The following is a 16625-nucleotide window of genomic DNA, read 5'->3' as shown; positions in this document are numbered from 1 at the left end:
TACAATATACAGTAGTTAATAGTACTTTTATACATATGTGTGTATAATATAGTTAATAGTACTTTTATTTATATATATATATATATATATATATATATATATATATATATATATATATGTGCATGAAATGTAGTTAATGGTACTTTTATATATATGCATAAAATATAGTTAATAGTACTTTTACATATATGCATAAGTATAGCTAATAGTAAAATTCAGTTAATCGTACTTTTATGTGAACACTCAACAAACTTCCAGATTTTTCGTGTTTGGTGAAGTAAAGACATCAAATAGTTTTTTTTACCCAGGGTTTCGAAAGGTTAAGGTATTCTTAAAGCATTATATTTTGTGTATATTCTCAGGCATATATGTGTCAAATGGTTCGTCATTTGTAAAAACTGAATCATTACTGGAATCAGTTGCTTTTTTCCCAATTCAAATGAAATCCCAGTAAACATTCAGACAAACATCACCAGACAGTATCTACTACATGAGGTCCTCCTCAGTCTGAGGGTTCCATCCCTCTGTGTGCTGCAGTGTTTACACAGGCTCAAACTGCTGAAACAATACATTTTTTTATATTAAATAAATGAAATAATTTTTAAAATTGCTTCCACATTGTATAAACACACATTTTAATAAAAGACCAAAGCTCAGACCCTGACAAGAACATATAGGCATTTATTATTCCTCATTGTGGGGACTGCTACAAATATTTAAAACCAAAAAAACAGCCTTCATGTCTTTGTTATAATCAGTTAATCTCTTTTTAAAATCCTTAAATAAAATAATTCAAAATTGGCAATGAAAACTGCAAGTGCACATGAATAAACTGCACGAAAATAACAGCAGACAAGGTAGTATTTACAAACCTAATTAGGATAATCCTAAAAAAACAAACAAAAACAAAACAGTCATGCAAACCTAACGTGCAGGATACATGCACAAGTTAAGGTCAGAAAAAAGGCAGTTTGGGACACAATTGTTCATTGGTATTGTTGAGCATGAATATATGACTTTGGTAGCACAATATTGTATTATAGAAGGATGTCTGGGAAGAAGAACAAACTTGATGTAACCCACAGGATGCGTAAAGTTTGTGGTAAATGGGCTGAAGCCTTTGTCAGCAATGATTCCATTAAAACCTGTCATTCCCACTGCAGGCTTTAGTACATTTAAGCAAAAAATTCAACAAATCAGCAACATTTGTGTCGTCGTTACAGTCTTCCCACTGTTAGAGTGGCTCCTTTGACATTATTTAGGCAAAGATAAGCATGAAGAGCGCACAGGATCACAACATAGAATTCATCATTCCCACTAAACAAGTTTCATGAACAGTTAAAGTAGGACTCTGTTAGCTGTTATTTACCAAATGTAAGTCAGCTAAGACCAGAGCGTTGTAAAGTATCCGAGCGAACCCTGACTCAGTTTCCACATTTGTGACGTTTCCCACAATAATCATATGACACAACTATTGACCTCAATCCATGAGCTGTTCTTCATTCCAAGAAGCTACCCTGTGTGATTCATTTCATACCACATTAAGCGAGCATGGAACATAATGTTAGAAGACGCAGCAGCTTGTTTTTGTACGTCACTGTATGTTATTAACTTCCCTGCAGCAAAACAAAAACCAATAAAGGACCCTCTAACAAAACCTAAAGGTCATATTAGTTGCGATAAGTCAAGATCCTCATGATTAAATAAGCACAGGAAGTAATGAATGAATGCATATGCGGTGTCCTTTCTCAAACCTATGGGTAAAACACCCCTGAGTTCCCTCGCAGGTTTGGCAGCTTTTTGTAGGAGAGGTTGGCTTAAAACAAACAGAAGTGGGCAGTCCATGCAGTACCGACATTAGTCTGGACACCTGTCTGCGACTCCAACTGAAGGAGGCGTGGACATCTGATGAGCTCACCTCACACACACAGACTGAAGTGGAACGGCGTCCTTCAGACAGCGCAGTGTAACACACGACACATGAGTCAAACGCTTTGGATTTGGCAGAAACCCTTGATATTTTTTCTATGTTATTATTATGTGTTATTTTGGGGTTTTGTGGGGTTTTTTTTGTTTTTTGTTTTTTTTTTAGAAGCCGATCTTGCCTCGGGTCATGGAGTAGCCCAGTTTGGCTTCATTGTTGATGAATGACATGATGCCCAGATAGGTCTCAATGAGTAGGGGTCTCTCCAGGATCAGGACGCCGTTAGCCCGACCAGGAATAGGATACTCCTTATGGGCTTTCTTCACAGCTTGGACCAGCTGGGTTCGAAAGTTATCCATCTATAAAGAGAGAAAGATAAAGAAAGATGGTATAAGCAGGGTTTCGACATTGGTTTTTGTTTTTCTGGCTTACCACGCCATCCAGATGTCTTTCTACTAATCACCTGCCCACGCTATTACAGAGGCCATTCTAAACAGGTAGGTACCTCCTATTTTCTGTCCATGTGACCATCATTTTACAAGATATTTATGTACACACTACAATACAAAAACTACTGTATTTTCTGGACTATAAGCTGCTACTTTTTACCTCCACCAAGGAGGTTATGTTTTTGCCAGGGTTTGTTTGTCTGTTTGTCTGTCCGTTAGTGTGCAACATAACTCAAAAAGTTATGGACAGATTTGGATGAAATTTTCAGGATTTGTTGGAAATGGGATAAGGAAGAAATGATTAAATTTTGGTGGTGATCGGGGGTGGGGGGGCCCACGGGGGGGGCCACTGATCAGCCTTGGCGGAGGTCTGCGCTCTCCGAGTGCTTGTAGTTTCTCATGCTTTGAACCCTGCAGCTTACGAGGGCCGTTCAATAAGTTCATGGCCTCACCCAGAACAGAACAACACAGACTGATAATTTATATTTTATTTTTCAACATAATCTCCATTTACAGCAATGCACTTGGTCAATTGATGTTCAAGCATCACTATCCCATCACGAAAGAATGTAACATCCTGTATTATAACAACCAGTATTTCTGGGTGAGGCCATGAACTTATTGAACGGCCCTCGTATACAACGATGCGGCTCAAGTATAGATTTTTCAGGCTAACGGCCTCCAGGGGGCGCTCTAGCAGGAAGCACAAAAGCAGGACAGATGGGAGAGGCGATGAGAAGTTTTAAGCTTAACTTTGAACAATCATCTTGTGTGTCATGCACAAACCCTCATCATGGAAAACACATGAAGAAATGCATATGATGCAGCTTTTAAGTTAAAAGCAATCGATGTGTCTGTAAAGAAGGAAATAGAGCTGCAGCACGGAAGTGACAATGAGAGCGACGACGGAGGAGAGACTGAGAAGGTGTGTGACGGAGCCTTTCTGAGGACGTTCAACTCCGACACTGAAGAAGACGGCTGCAGTGGTTTAATGAGCAGAGGGAAGATGAAGATAGCGATCAATGACTTTTCTGGGTTTTTTAACCAGCTGTGTTACAGGCACTGTTTGGAAAAAAGCAGTTAAGGTATGGAAATAAATATTTCAATCATCTTTCTGTGTAAATATCTCATGTTATAACATGGACACCTGCGGCTTATATTCAGGTGCGCTCTATAGTCTGGAAAACTACGAACCGGTCCAAACACTTAGATAAACGAAGTATTGTATCAATATTCCATAGTCCCACCAGTAGGGGGAGTGGCATGCACCAGAACACACTTAATGAAGACCAGGGGCCACCAATCCTGGTCCTCGAGGGCTGGTATCCTGCATGTTATAGCTGTATTCCTCTTCTAACACGCCTGATTCAAATGATAAGCCTATCGTCAAACTCTGCAGAAGCCTGGTAATGACCGTCAGGTGTGATGGAGGAGGGAAACATCCAAAACATGCAGGATACCAGCCCTCGAGGACCAGGATTGGACCTGATTAAGACCAAAACCACCAAGGACTCCATGCTATGTATCTGTAGACTATCAGTCAGTGAATAAAGTATAAAGCTCATTGTTTACACTAGGGCTGCAACTAACGATTTTAATAACTGATTAATCTGTATTATTTTAATAAACAGAAAAGCACAGACCACCGCCAAAGCAGATCAAGTTAAGTTATCTTTTAAGACGTTTTAAGGTCTACAGTCCAGCTATTTTGATTTTAGACAGTTTTTTTTTTTTTTTTCATATGGGCTCAGCTGGCTGACAGGCAGCTGTCTGTACCGATAAGGCAGCAGCTCACACCAACTGTACTTTTACTGATTTTAGACAGTTTAAGGACCATTGACAACCCTGTATAAAACCGTAACATTGGAGCCAATCTAGGGACATAAGTTTTGTATATGAAAAAATAAAATTTGAAACTGAAAATTTAAGTTTTGATCTTGAATTTTGAAAAATACAACAATGTATTCAAATTAAAAATAAGTGTATGAAAAGTTTTTTCAGGTTAAATATAATTTTGATTCACTTCGGTCATTCTTTTGAATAAATTATTTTCATTTGTCACTTTCATATATATTTTAATATTTGAGGTTTTATTTTTTTCAGTTGCATGTTTTATCTTTTCAGATTCAGATCTTATTTTTTAGTTTCAAATCTTTTTTTTTCACTTTCAGATCTTTTTTTTTGCTTTCAAATCTTTTTTTCAGTTTCAGATCTCTTTTTTTTTCGCTTTCAGTTCTCTTTTTTTTACTTGTACAACTTTTGGCCCTGATGTGGCGTGGAGGGCGTGGCCTCAACTGAGAGGGGTGTGGAATCATGAGTGACAGCGTAACAAAAAGCTTAGCGATCATCCCCGCTCATGTTGCCTTCAATGAAAATAAATAATTTATTCAAAAGAATGACCAAAGTGAATCAAAATTATATTTAACCTGAAAAAACTTTCCATACACTTATTTTTTAATTTAAATACATTGTTCATTTATTCATTCATTTTCTGAACCCGCTTTATCCTCACTAGGGTCACGGGGGTCGCCTGGAGCCCATCCCAGCTACATAGGGGCGAAGGCGGGGTACACCCTGGACAAGTCGCCAGTTCATCGCAGGGCTTAAATACATTGTTATATTTTTCAAAATTCAAGATCAAAACTTAAATTTCCAGTTTCAAATTTTATTTTTTCAAATACAAAACTTATGGCCCCAGATTGGCTCCATAAACATTGCCTTCATAGAAGAGATTTTCTCAACTATGAATCGGAGTTATGAAAGTTTATGACTTCACGCATGTCCTGGAGCCCGACATGTGATTTAGCCTTAAATAACCATATCCATTACTTTAACTGCTTGGAAAAATGAATGCCCCTGAGTGTGAAAAATAGTTACATTATCAGAAAAACAGCCCCACTGTACTGCTGTTGACAGTAAGAAGTGAACAGTTTTAAAAATAGACACTCCTCATCTCATAAAAACATGACTATACTGTTTAATGTTATATGAGCACCCGGCCTTCACTTTGGGGATTAGTCTGTCCATTGTTGTGGTCCACTGACACTGCTGCTGTTTGTGCAGGAGTGAACTCATGCACCAGTGGTCACCATTGTTTGTCTTGTGAAATGAGCAGAAGTCGAACGCACACAAAAACACTTACAGTGGTGTGCAAAAATATTACAACACTTGTCAAATCTTAAGAAACTGGGGGTTGATTTTTTTCCCAGAGCCTGAATTTCACTTTTTTGCCGTTGCAAAAGGTAAAGGCAAAGGTACTGAGAATATTTCACCCACAAATTTATCAGTCCAGTCCTTTTTTTTTTTTTTTTACATTTTACTCTAATATTTAGTGTGGTCCCCCTTGGCAACAATCACAGCAGTGAATCTTTCTGGCTTTGTGTCGATGAATTTTCTGAGAGTTTCAACCCCAGTGTCATTCCACAGAGTTTCCTTAGAGCAGGGGTGTCAAAGTCATTTTAGTTCAGGGGCCATATTCAGCTAAATGTGATCTGAAGTGGGCCGGAGCAGGAAAATAATAACAGAATAACCTATAAATAATAACAACTCCAAATTTTTGTCTTTGTTTTAGTGTAAAAAAAAAAAATAAAAAAATAAAAACCTGAAAAAACTGAAATTTAAATTAAAAAATGTAATAATATTATTCCTCAACTTATCATTTCTCCATGTGCATTATGGATCAGATCTACAAAGACACTAAACACTGAGGAACAAGCAGAAAAATTGTTAAAATTGTGCTGAATTCTAGACATTTCAGGTTCTTCATATTTGTTCAGGTTATTCACATTTTATTGTTTCAGGATAGTTTGTAAATGTGAATATTTTCATAATTTAATGTTATTTTTTGCACTAAAAGAAAAAAAAATTAAGTTGTTAATTCTAAAAAAATTTTGGCTTAACGGAAGATTTTTTTAATTAATTGAAGATTTTTTATTTTGCTTGATTGAAGATTTTTTTTACTTAATAGAAGACTTTTTTTTGCTTAATTGAAGATTTTTTTTACTTAATTGAAGATTTTTTTGGCTTAATTGAAGATTTTTTGTACTTAATTGAAGTTTTTTTTTTGGCTTAATTGAAGATTTTTTTTACTTAATTGAAGATTTTTTTGGCTTAATTCAAGATTTTTTTTACTTAATTGAAGTTTTTTTTGGCTTAATTGAAGATTTTTTTTGCTAAATTTGAGATTTTTTGGCTTAATTGAAGATTTTTTTACGTAATTGAAGATTTTTTTTGGCTTAATTGAAGATTTTTTTTTACTTAATTGAAGATTTTTTTTTGCTTAATTCAAGATTTTTTTTTACTTAATTGAAGATTTTTTTTGCTTAATTTAATATTTTTTGCTAAATTTGAGATTTTTTTTGCTTAACTGAAGATTTTTTTTTTACTTAATTGAAGATTTTTTTTGGCTTAATTCAAGATTTTTTTTTTACTTAACTGAAGATTTTTTTTTTTTATTAATTCAAGATTTGTTTTTACTTAACTGAAGATTTTTTTTTATTAATTCAAGATTTTTTGCTAAATTTGAGATTTTTTTTGGCTTAATTAAAGATTTTTTTGATTAATTCAAGCTTTTTTTTTTTTTTTTTTTTTTTTTTTTGCTTATTTCAATTCAAGACTGTGGAATTTTTGCACTTGGTAAAAACATCTCAGGGACCGGATTGGAACCTTTGGCGGGCAGCATTTGGCCCCCGGGCCGCATGTTTGACACCCCTGCCTTAGAGTGTTGCCAAAGGGGGCCACACTAAATAATTAGAATAAAATATTTAAAAAAAAGGACTGGACTGATAAATTTGTTGGTGAAATATTCTCAGTACCTTTGCCTTTACCTTTTGCAATGGTAAAAAAAAGTGAAATTCAGGCTCAGGGAACAAACCAACCACCAGTTTCTTAAGATTTGACAAATGTTCTAATATTTTTCCACACCACTGTATGTCTGATGCTTTAAATCCAAACTTTGGAAATTTAGTTAATGGAAATGTTTGGATTACCTGACAAAGAGAAGCCACTTTCTCATCGGCGTGGGCCATGGGGTGTTCTGTGAAGGTGGCGTAGGGCATATCTGTGGACCAGGGGTTCCAGCGATTGAAGAATGAGGCACGAGGACGTTTGTCCCATTGGACACGAATTCCGAAGCCTTCTCTCCTTTAAGAAAACAAAAGTGTAAGAGTCTGAATGTGAAAGATCTGCTGGGACCACCGAGCTAAGCGATAGGATGAAATATAAAGCGCATTTGTTAAAAGGGTTATGTGTAGGGATGTAACAAAATGAATATTTCATATCACGGTTATTATTATTATTATCGCGGTATTGTTGAAATTGTGCTCAAAATATTCAAAAAGTACTAATACACACACTGAAATAATTTAACCAAGTTGTATTTAAAAACAACAACAAAAATAAAATAAAATAATAGACACAATGTACTTTCTGTTGCACAAACATTCAAATATTAACCCTTTGTGGTCTGAGTATTTTGTCTGTTTTTCAGTCCTTTTGATTTTGTCTTCATATACTAAATAAACAAATGTTTACTATACCCATGTTTGGTATGTTTTTTTTCAGCACAACTTCATCCCATCTGTCTATTATTATTATTTTTTTACTTTAACCTACTATATCAACACAAAAGGACAAAAAACACACAAAAAATATAAAATCCGATTTGAAAAATGTAAATAATTTATTGCCATAAATAACACACAGATGCTTAACGAACCTTTTCACAGACTTTAAAAGTGAATATTGGTTCCAAATATTAGGTATAGAAAATTAAAATTGTAATAAATTAAAACTATATTCAAATATTTGACATAAAAGTGTATCTTTACATAGGGTTTTTTCCCCTAAAAGTGCGGTAATCAAACACAGTGATCATGATAATTAGAATTTAAATGGTAATACTAACCATTGGCAATTTAACCGTGGTTTATCATTATACCGATAATTGTTACATCCCTAGTTATATGTAATATTGATATTACAAACTCCCTACAGCAGGGGGAAGTCATCAACCACAATGCACTTAGAACCACCAAAACTACCAACAAATCAATGCCATGTGTCCACAGTAGGGGCGTGTATTGGCAAGAATCTGGCAATACGATACAAATCACAATACTAGGATCACGATATATCATGACACTGTTGAAAAGGCAATTTATTGTTTGTTTCTTTTTTTAAATGATTATTTCCTTGAAGAAAATTTTCCTGTGTTAAAACTTAAATTATGTTTTACAGACATTACAGTTTAAGATCCTGTTCAAATGTTCATATTCTATCAGTTCAGAACTAACATTATAACATTATTTTGTGCAATCCCAACAAAGGAACTAACATTAGAGTACACAAGAGTGTTAAATAATAATAAATAAAATATAAACAAAAAAAGAAAAACAAAAATGAACCTCCACAATATCTGGATTTGAATAAATACCTAAAAATATCGATATAGTACGTTTTAATATCAATACAGTATTGTCAAATTAAATATTGCGATATATTGCAGAACCAAAATTTTCTTACACCCCTATCCTGCAGACTGTTTCACTCACTGAAAGTTTAAATCTCATTGTCTACACTAGTGTTTTTCAACCTTGGGGTCGGGACCCCACATGGGGTCGCCTGGAATTCAAATTGGGTCACCTGAAATTTCAAGTAATTGATTTAAAAAAAAAAAAAAAAAATTACTAATAAAAATATATAGTGAGTTGAGAGATACATAAAAAATATGACAAACTGTGAGTCTGAAACTGAAGCACTGTGGTTCTGTTTATCTGTCAAATGTTCATTGTGGTCAGTTTCAGATGCTGCAGCTCTTTCATAATTCATAGTTTGAGTTCTTGTTTGTTCAGTATTAATTCACAGCCTTGTGCGAAATAAATCGCTTCGTATCGATCCAACATTGACAAAGACGAAAACAAAGGGAATTTTATCAATAATTTTTTTATCAGTTTCAGTTAGTTTTGTAAGCACACAATACAGTTTCAGTTAGTTATCATTTTTTCTTTTAATTATAGTTTTTATTTATTTCAGTTAACAAAAATGTTTTTTCAATTCTAGTTTTCATCCTTTCATTAGTTTTCGTTAACGATAATAACCTTGCTCATTACTCCCTCTAGTGGTCACATAAATCTGTTGGACTGTTGGTGTAAATATATTCAGCTCATATCTTCACAATCCAACACATCGACATCTTTAATATAACTTCGGAGCTCTTTATTCTAAACACTCTAGTGACAGTTTGATGTTATTTTTTAATATTTGAAAGTAGAAATACTACACATAGCCCCTTTAAATATTTATCCTTTCATACTTCTAATACTTCATCCAGTCGATTATGGACAAATAAGTGAAATTTAGTAAAAAAAAGTCAGAATAAAGTTTAAGAAAACAGCTTATCAACAACAAAACCAGCTGTAACGATGCTGTTCCCAAACTAAAATATGTTTGCATACTTGTTTAGGGATTTGGGTGGGAACTCAAACTCGCCCACTGAGATGGTGTCCACTGCGTTGAGGGAGATCCTGATGACCTGCTGACACAACAGGTTGATGAAGTCGTACTTGCACACCAGCAGGGATCTGAACACAAAACCAAGAAAACACTGTCAGATATCATCACCCACTGAATACTATGTGCAGTAGAGGTATCGCTTCTGTGGTAGCGATATATCGATACTCACACAATACTCATTATCACCACCATTTACTACCCCCCCCCCCCCCCCGGCAGCATAACATACAATACAAACAAAAAGTTAAGGAAATTTCTTTTTTATTTTTGGTCATTTTTTGGTCATTTTTGCCATTTGTAAATAAAACTATGCCTGGTCATTAAAAAAAAATGTTTCAATTTCATTTTGATATGTATATGTATTATTTTTTGTTTTAATTAATATTTATGTTAATTACTTATTTATGTCTAAATTTATTTCATTGCTTCATTGTATTAATTCTTTATGTATTATTTAATTCATGTGTTAATTATGTGTTTTATTTTGATATTTTTATTTAATTCATATGTATAAGTATTTTTTTATTTCAATATTTACGTTGTTTATTATTTGTGTTCTACATTTATTTCATCGATTCATTGTATTAATTCTTTGTTCATTATTTAGTTCGTATGTGTTAATTATGTGTTTTATTTTGATATTTTTATTTAATTCATATCTATATGTATTGTGTTTCATTTTTTAATTTTAATTAATATTTATGTTGATTATTTATAATTTATGTTCTTTTGCATTTATTTCATTGCTTCATTGTATTAATTCTTTATTTGTTATTTAATTCATTTGTTAATTGTGTTTTATTTTTATATTTTTATTTTATTAATATGTATATGTATTATTTGTGTTTTTTATTTTAATTAATATTTATGATAATTATTTATTATTTATGATCTAAATTTATTTCATTGCTTCATTGTATTAATTCTTTAGTATTTAATTCATGTGTTAATTATGTGTTTTATTTTGATATTTTTAATTCATATGTATATGTATTTTTTAATTTTAATTAATATTTACGTTATTATTTATGTTCTTCTAAATTTATTACATTTCTTCATTGTGTTAGTTCTTTGTTTATTATTTAATTCATATGTGTTAATTATGTGTTTTATTTTGATATTTTTATTTAATTCATATGTATTATTTGTGTTTTATTTTAATTAATATTTATGTTATTTATGTTCTTCTAAATTTATTTCATTGCTTAAAAAACAGCCATCAAAGTTTATGCACATTAAACCTGTTTAATGGACAGTATTTGTCATGTGAGATGTCTTTTAAGTATAAGATTTAAAAACTAGAAAAGCACTTGAGAGCGCAGATCAGATCCGTCCATCCGTCATTATCGTGTGTCCCCCGATCACCAACAAAATTTTATCATTTGTTCCTTGTGCCAGTATCAACATTTCCTGAAAATTTCATCAAAATAAAAAATAAATAAATAAAAATCACTGACAGTATCAGTATTGGGTATTGAATGTATATGCTAAAAAACTAATCGGTATTGTATGGAATCATAAAAGTGTGGTATCGCTGAGTACTACTGTGCAGCGTCACAACAGCTGATACTTACCTGTCTGTTATTAGAACCAGTCTCTCCCTCTCATTGTTCCAGTGGTCGACTCTGTTGGGGATAAATATGTGACAGTTGTAATTAAAGCTGAACAACAACATTATGTGAAGACTTAGTTTGTTTCTGAGTTCTATACTGAGATAGAAATTAAAGACAGTATATGAACTCATATACAGTAATAATCCCTGAGTCATTCTAGTTCCAGCAGAAGGAATGGGATCTCCTGGACCAACGTCAAAAGCAGGAAAAAAACATCTGATGTGCAATATTTCCATTTTCTGTGGTACACTTGGGCTTTTGTATATTTCAGTGTTTCTTTGCAGTTTTGAATATTGTCAGTATTTGTCAGTATATATTATCAGTATAATTCTATGTGATACTTTTTATATACAGTCTTTCTTTTTGCACTTTAATAATCTGCTGCTAAACAGAACAGAGCAGCTAACTGGATTTTCCTTGTTTCTGTACCAGTAGTCGCTTTTCCATTGAATATCTGAGCAAAACTTTACCGATATTTACTAAATGTCAAAAAAAAAAAAAAAAAAGTGTGTAATGTCGGTTTTTCCATTAAATCACAAATGCAATGATTTGTTTATTTATTATAATGAGTTGACACAAGAAGTCATTCCATAAACATGGTGACCAATGTAAATATCGTGTTGATTAATAGATATATTCATTATTATTAGTAGTAGTAGTAGTTTTATTTCCAGCACATAGAATCATCAGATAACAAAGAACCATACAACATGGTCAAACAAAATTTTTCTGCACTCGAAAAGGAGTGGGAAGAAGTATAACTTATTGACTCCCACCCCGTTTTACAAACTAATAATTAAATTAAATCCACTTCCTTTGCTTTATTATTATTATTATTATTATTATTATTATTATTATCATTATTATTATTATTATTATTATTATTATTATTATTATTATTATTATATTACCCCTCTATCCCGTACTAAATAAAAAAATGATTCAGTTTCCTGTTGTGTCTTCCGTCAACATCCATTTTTTTTTACTCATGTGACTCTAATTGTGGAAAAAGGTCTTTCCATTGCAATTTTGTGTGATATACCATATGCGCAATGTCCGAAAAACCACCTTTTGCCAGCGCAAAAACTTTTAATCGAAAAATGAGAATTTTGGCAAAATTGTTTTTCCATTTGGTAAATTTTTATGCCTAAGTTATATTAGTGCAATTTGAGGGTCAACGGAAAAGCAACTAGTGACAATAAAGGTCTATTCTATTTTTAAACAGATTTTCTTCATTAAAATACAAAGGAGTGGCATCTACTCACATTTTAGAAGCTTTGGAATGTAACTTAAAGGGGTCATATTTTGCTAAACCCACTTTTATTAGTCTTTGGTATATTTGTGTATTTGGACCCTAATAGATCATAAAGTTTGAATTTGAACCCTCCAGGTGTTGCAAAGCAATCTTCGTATTCATTTTGGCAAAAATCGAGTGTATTTCTACAACCTGTTACAATTCATTCTTAATTTGTTACGTCTGTAACTAGCTAACATTTGCACAAGACTTAAAACGAACATTTCTCTACGGCATAATTGTTTAGCAGCAGCAGCGGCTGTAGTAAAAACTGAAATTATGTCCAAACTTTGTACCAATTACATAAAATGTTCAGTTGTTGGTTGTATTAACGAACACAAGTGGCTGAACAGGACAGAGCAGCACAGCCAACAACCTGGAGGGGGTGGAGCATAAAGTGGCACATTTGCATTTAAAGGGCCAGCGCTCCACACCACCTTTCTGGTGTCATTACTCAGAAATAGGGTAGAAGATGGACCTGTGGAGTTGAATTAATGAAGAATTCAGACCCAAACATAGCATTTACAATTTATGTAGACCACAGGGAAATGTTTGAAAATGTATAATTCCATTAAAAAAAGCCAAATTTCACTCCTTTATTCATCAGAATAAGTGACAGTTAAGTAAAGTGAAGTTGCAGCATTAATTACAGTCCAGAACGCATATATACATATATATATATATATACTGTCACAAATATAAATGAGTTACAAGAGCACTTATTATTGCTGGCCTAAATTTAAATGTCTTCCATGTTGCACTGAGTACAAATTTATGTGTGAACTAACTTGTTAAATGTATAAAAACATTTGCACGGTAATAAAACCCAAGTAAAATGCCATACCTACCCTGAGTAAATGCCAGTCATCACATACAAATACACTGACATAGTCTTTACAGTCCCGGCGTTCAGCCAAGGCCATATAGCAGCCATCTCTGCTGAAATCTATACCTAAAAGCACAGCATTTACAGTTTATGTAGATCACAGGAAAATGTTTGAAAATGCAGAATTCCATTTTTTTTTAACCCTTTCATGCATAGTGGTCACTCCAGTGGACCGCTGTTCTCCAGCTGTTCTCTTGTATATTCATGGGTTTTGTTGTCTTAGTTCCATATCAGCCGACACAGTGGACGCTCATGCATCATCCCATTCAGACCATTACTGTCAGTGTTCTGTTCTTTATAAACCTGATCTGCATTAACATGTTTGAGTGTAAATCAATTGCTTGTTATTGTTTTTAAACTATAACAAAAAGTTGTTTTTTTGTCGTCCATATTATCACCATGAAGTGAGTAATAACTAGTATTAGAGTATGTTCAAATGTGAGAAAACATCAGATTAGCAACATTAGAAATGTTTTTATGTCATAGATTTCAGTACATCTGTAAAGACCTGTTTTTTTGTTTCAAAAATGAAAGGCATGGTGTCCAGCTGAGTGGACATTTTTGCAACTCTGTGAAAAATAGGTTCATAGAAAAATGTTCAATCACATAGTTTTTTTTTTAGTGCCTAGAGCAGGGGTGTCAAACATGCAGCCTGGGGGCCAAAACCGGCCCGCTAAAGGGTCCAATCCGGCCTGCGGGATGAATTAGTGAAATGCAAAAATTACACTGAAGATATTAACAATCAAGGATGTTAAAATAATTTTAGGTGAATTTCATCTGAAGTGGGTCAGACCAGTAAAATACTATCATAATAAACTATAAATAATAAAAAACTACAAATTTTTCTCTTTGTTTTAGTGTAAAAAAAAAAAAAAGTAAAATTACTAAATGTTAACATTTACAGACTAGCCTTTTACAAAAAATGTGAAAAATATGAACAATCGGAAATGTAAGAGAATTAAGTGTAATTGTACCAATATTCTGTCTGACATTAAATGTTTTGTGTATTTGTAGATCCACTGTGATCTGTAAGTTGTAATGAACATGTGAAAATGAGAAGCTGAGGCCAAATAATAGCATACATTGTTAAAAACTGCACTTTTTTTCTCAATACATTTCATTTTGGTCATGGTTGTTCATGTTTTTCCACGTTTTTTTAAAGGATAGTTTGTAGGTGTAAAAATTTTGATAGTATACAGTAATTTTACTTTTTTCACTCTAAAACAGAAATTAGACATACAAATTGTGGAATTAATAGTATTTATGTATTATTGTGTTATAATTTTAATCATCACCGGCCCACTGCAGGTCATATTGGACTGTTTGTGGCCCCTCAACTAACATGAGTTTGACACCCCTGGCCTTGAGAAATAAAAACACTCAGGAAAAAAATGTGGATTAAGCCTCTCATAATTCATGCATGAAAGGGTTAAAAAGCAAAATATCGCTCCTTTAAGTAATTTTTGGAATAATCATTTCTTTTCCCTTATATACTGGGGTTTATCTATTAAAAGTCTTTCATCATAGGTCTCCTACTGTGGTGTCAGTACTTGGATGTACTATGTAAGTGTGTACACAGCGGCTTATACCCTATCAGAGTCCAACTGTTTATGGCTGGTGATAAACACACACACGCACACACACACCTACACAGGGCCGTAGCACCAAATTCTGGGCCCATACACAAAAAGTCCTGATGGGAACCCCACAACCCCCCCCCCACACACACACACACACACACACACATGTCCACCCATCTTGCCAAGGGCCTTACCCACCAACACAATGGCTATATCACAGGGCTAACATTATGATTTAACCATAATTCGCAAGTCTGCTTAAGCTACTGTATAAGAAAACACAACCATGCAAGACTGTATTTACCCATTATATTTACTGAGGGAACAAGAATGGGCCAAATTTTTCAATAGCCTGTTATAATATGTCATTAAAGGTAACCAAACAAAACATGACTCAATAGTCATTTTTCCTGTAAAGATACAAAAAGGCAAAAACAAACAGATTTGAACAAGCATTCCAAAAATAAAAATAGCACAATTCTATACATTCCAGTTTACTCTACAGAAAATACCCTCTGACGGGTCTTGTTGCTGGCAAAATCCCTGATGAGGTCTTTGAAGTCCGATGCTCTTGCCAATGTGCTTTCAATGGATAGCCTAATAAGCAAGGTGCATTTCTCAAACTCCATGTGGAGTGAACCGTTTTGCACTTTTCTCAAGGGGTGTTCACAGAGTAGTGACAGCAGACTTCACTTTTTTGGAACACAATAATATACCAATTTATAAAATGTAATGCATGAAGCTTGCATATAGGTCAATATTTATCATGTAATTTAGTGGAACAACAGGAACAAAAAAAATACTAAAAAAAAAAATAAATCTCAACTTCCCATGGGCCCCCCTCTCCCTTGCCCCTCACCCCCCCACCCCACCCCTGATCAACGGCCCTGCTGATATGGATACTTACTCAGCCAACAGCCACACACTGAGCACCTCTCCATCCTCTGAAGGGAGTGCCACGGTCCGGATGTCGCTCACCGCCTGCTCGATGGTACCTGGCTGAGATCAGCATCAGCATCAACACACAGCTGTCAATCATCTGCAGCATCATCTGCATCATCTCACAGAGGTTCAGCATCAGACTCTGCAAAACACTACTAAGTTCCTTCAGATGTGGAACCTGCAGGTGCGGAATTCTGCTCATCTGCACAGTCTACACACACACACACACACACACACACACACACACACACACACACACACACACACATATGACAGAACTTACCCTGAAAACAAAATAATCCTTAACTTTCGCCTGCATCGTGGGGTTCTGCACGTGAAAAGGCGTCAGTGTTTGCAGAGGAGGGCAGCAGGCCACGGAGGCTGCGTGTCCGAAGCTCCGTCCGGCCTCCGGCGGCGTGAACGCA

At 34.1% G+C, this 16625-nt stretch overlaps 1 protein-coding gene across 1 annotated transcript in view; it reads right to left on the bottom strand.

The window, feature by feature from the left end:
* Positions 1-661: 661 nt before the first annotated feature.
* tprg1l (tumor protein p63 regulated 1-like) overlaps positions 662-16625 on the bottom strand; it is a 16201-nt gene continuing 237 nt past the window's right edge. Inside the window, exons 1-6 of the mRNA XM_030139747.1 lie at positions 16484-16625; positions 16166-16257; positions 11460-11510; positions 9828-9953; positions 7362-7515; positions 662-2283 (exon numbers count right to left, since the gene is read on the bottom strand). The exon at positions 16484-16625 is cut by the window's right edge and continues 237 nt beyond it. Of these exons, the coding sequence (XP_029995607.1) occupies positions 2089-2283; positions 7362-7515; positions 9828-9953; positions 11460-11510; positions 16166-16257; positions 16484-16625 (760 nt within the window). The 3' untranslated portion in view covers positions 662-2088. The remainder of the gene's footprint in view (positions 2284-7361; positions 7516-9827; positions 9954-11459; positions 11511-16165; positions 16258-16483) is intronic.

This window comes from Sphaeramia orbicularis, chromosome 7 (genome assembly GCF_902148855.1).
Source record: "Sphaeramia orbicularis chromosome 7, fSphaOr1.1, whole genome shotgun sequence".
Taxonomy (NCBI): Eukaryota; Metazoa; Chordata; class Actinopteri; order Kurtiformes; family Apogonidae; genus Sphaeramia; species Sphaeramia orbicularis.
Note: the sequence above shows the minus strand (reverse complement) of the source record. Positions and strands in the feature narration are given on the sequence as shown.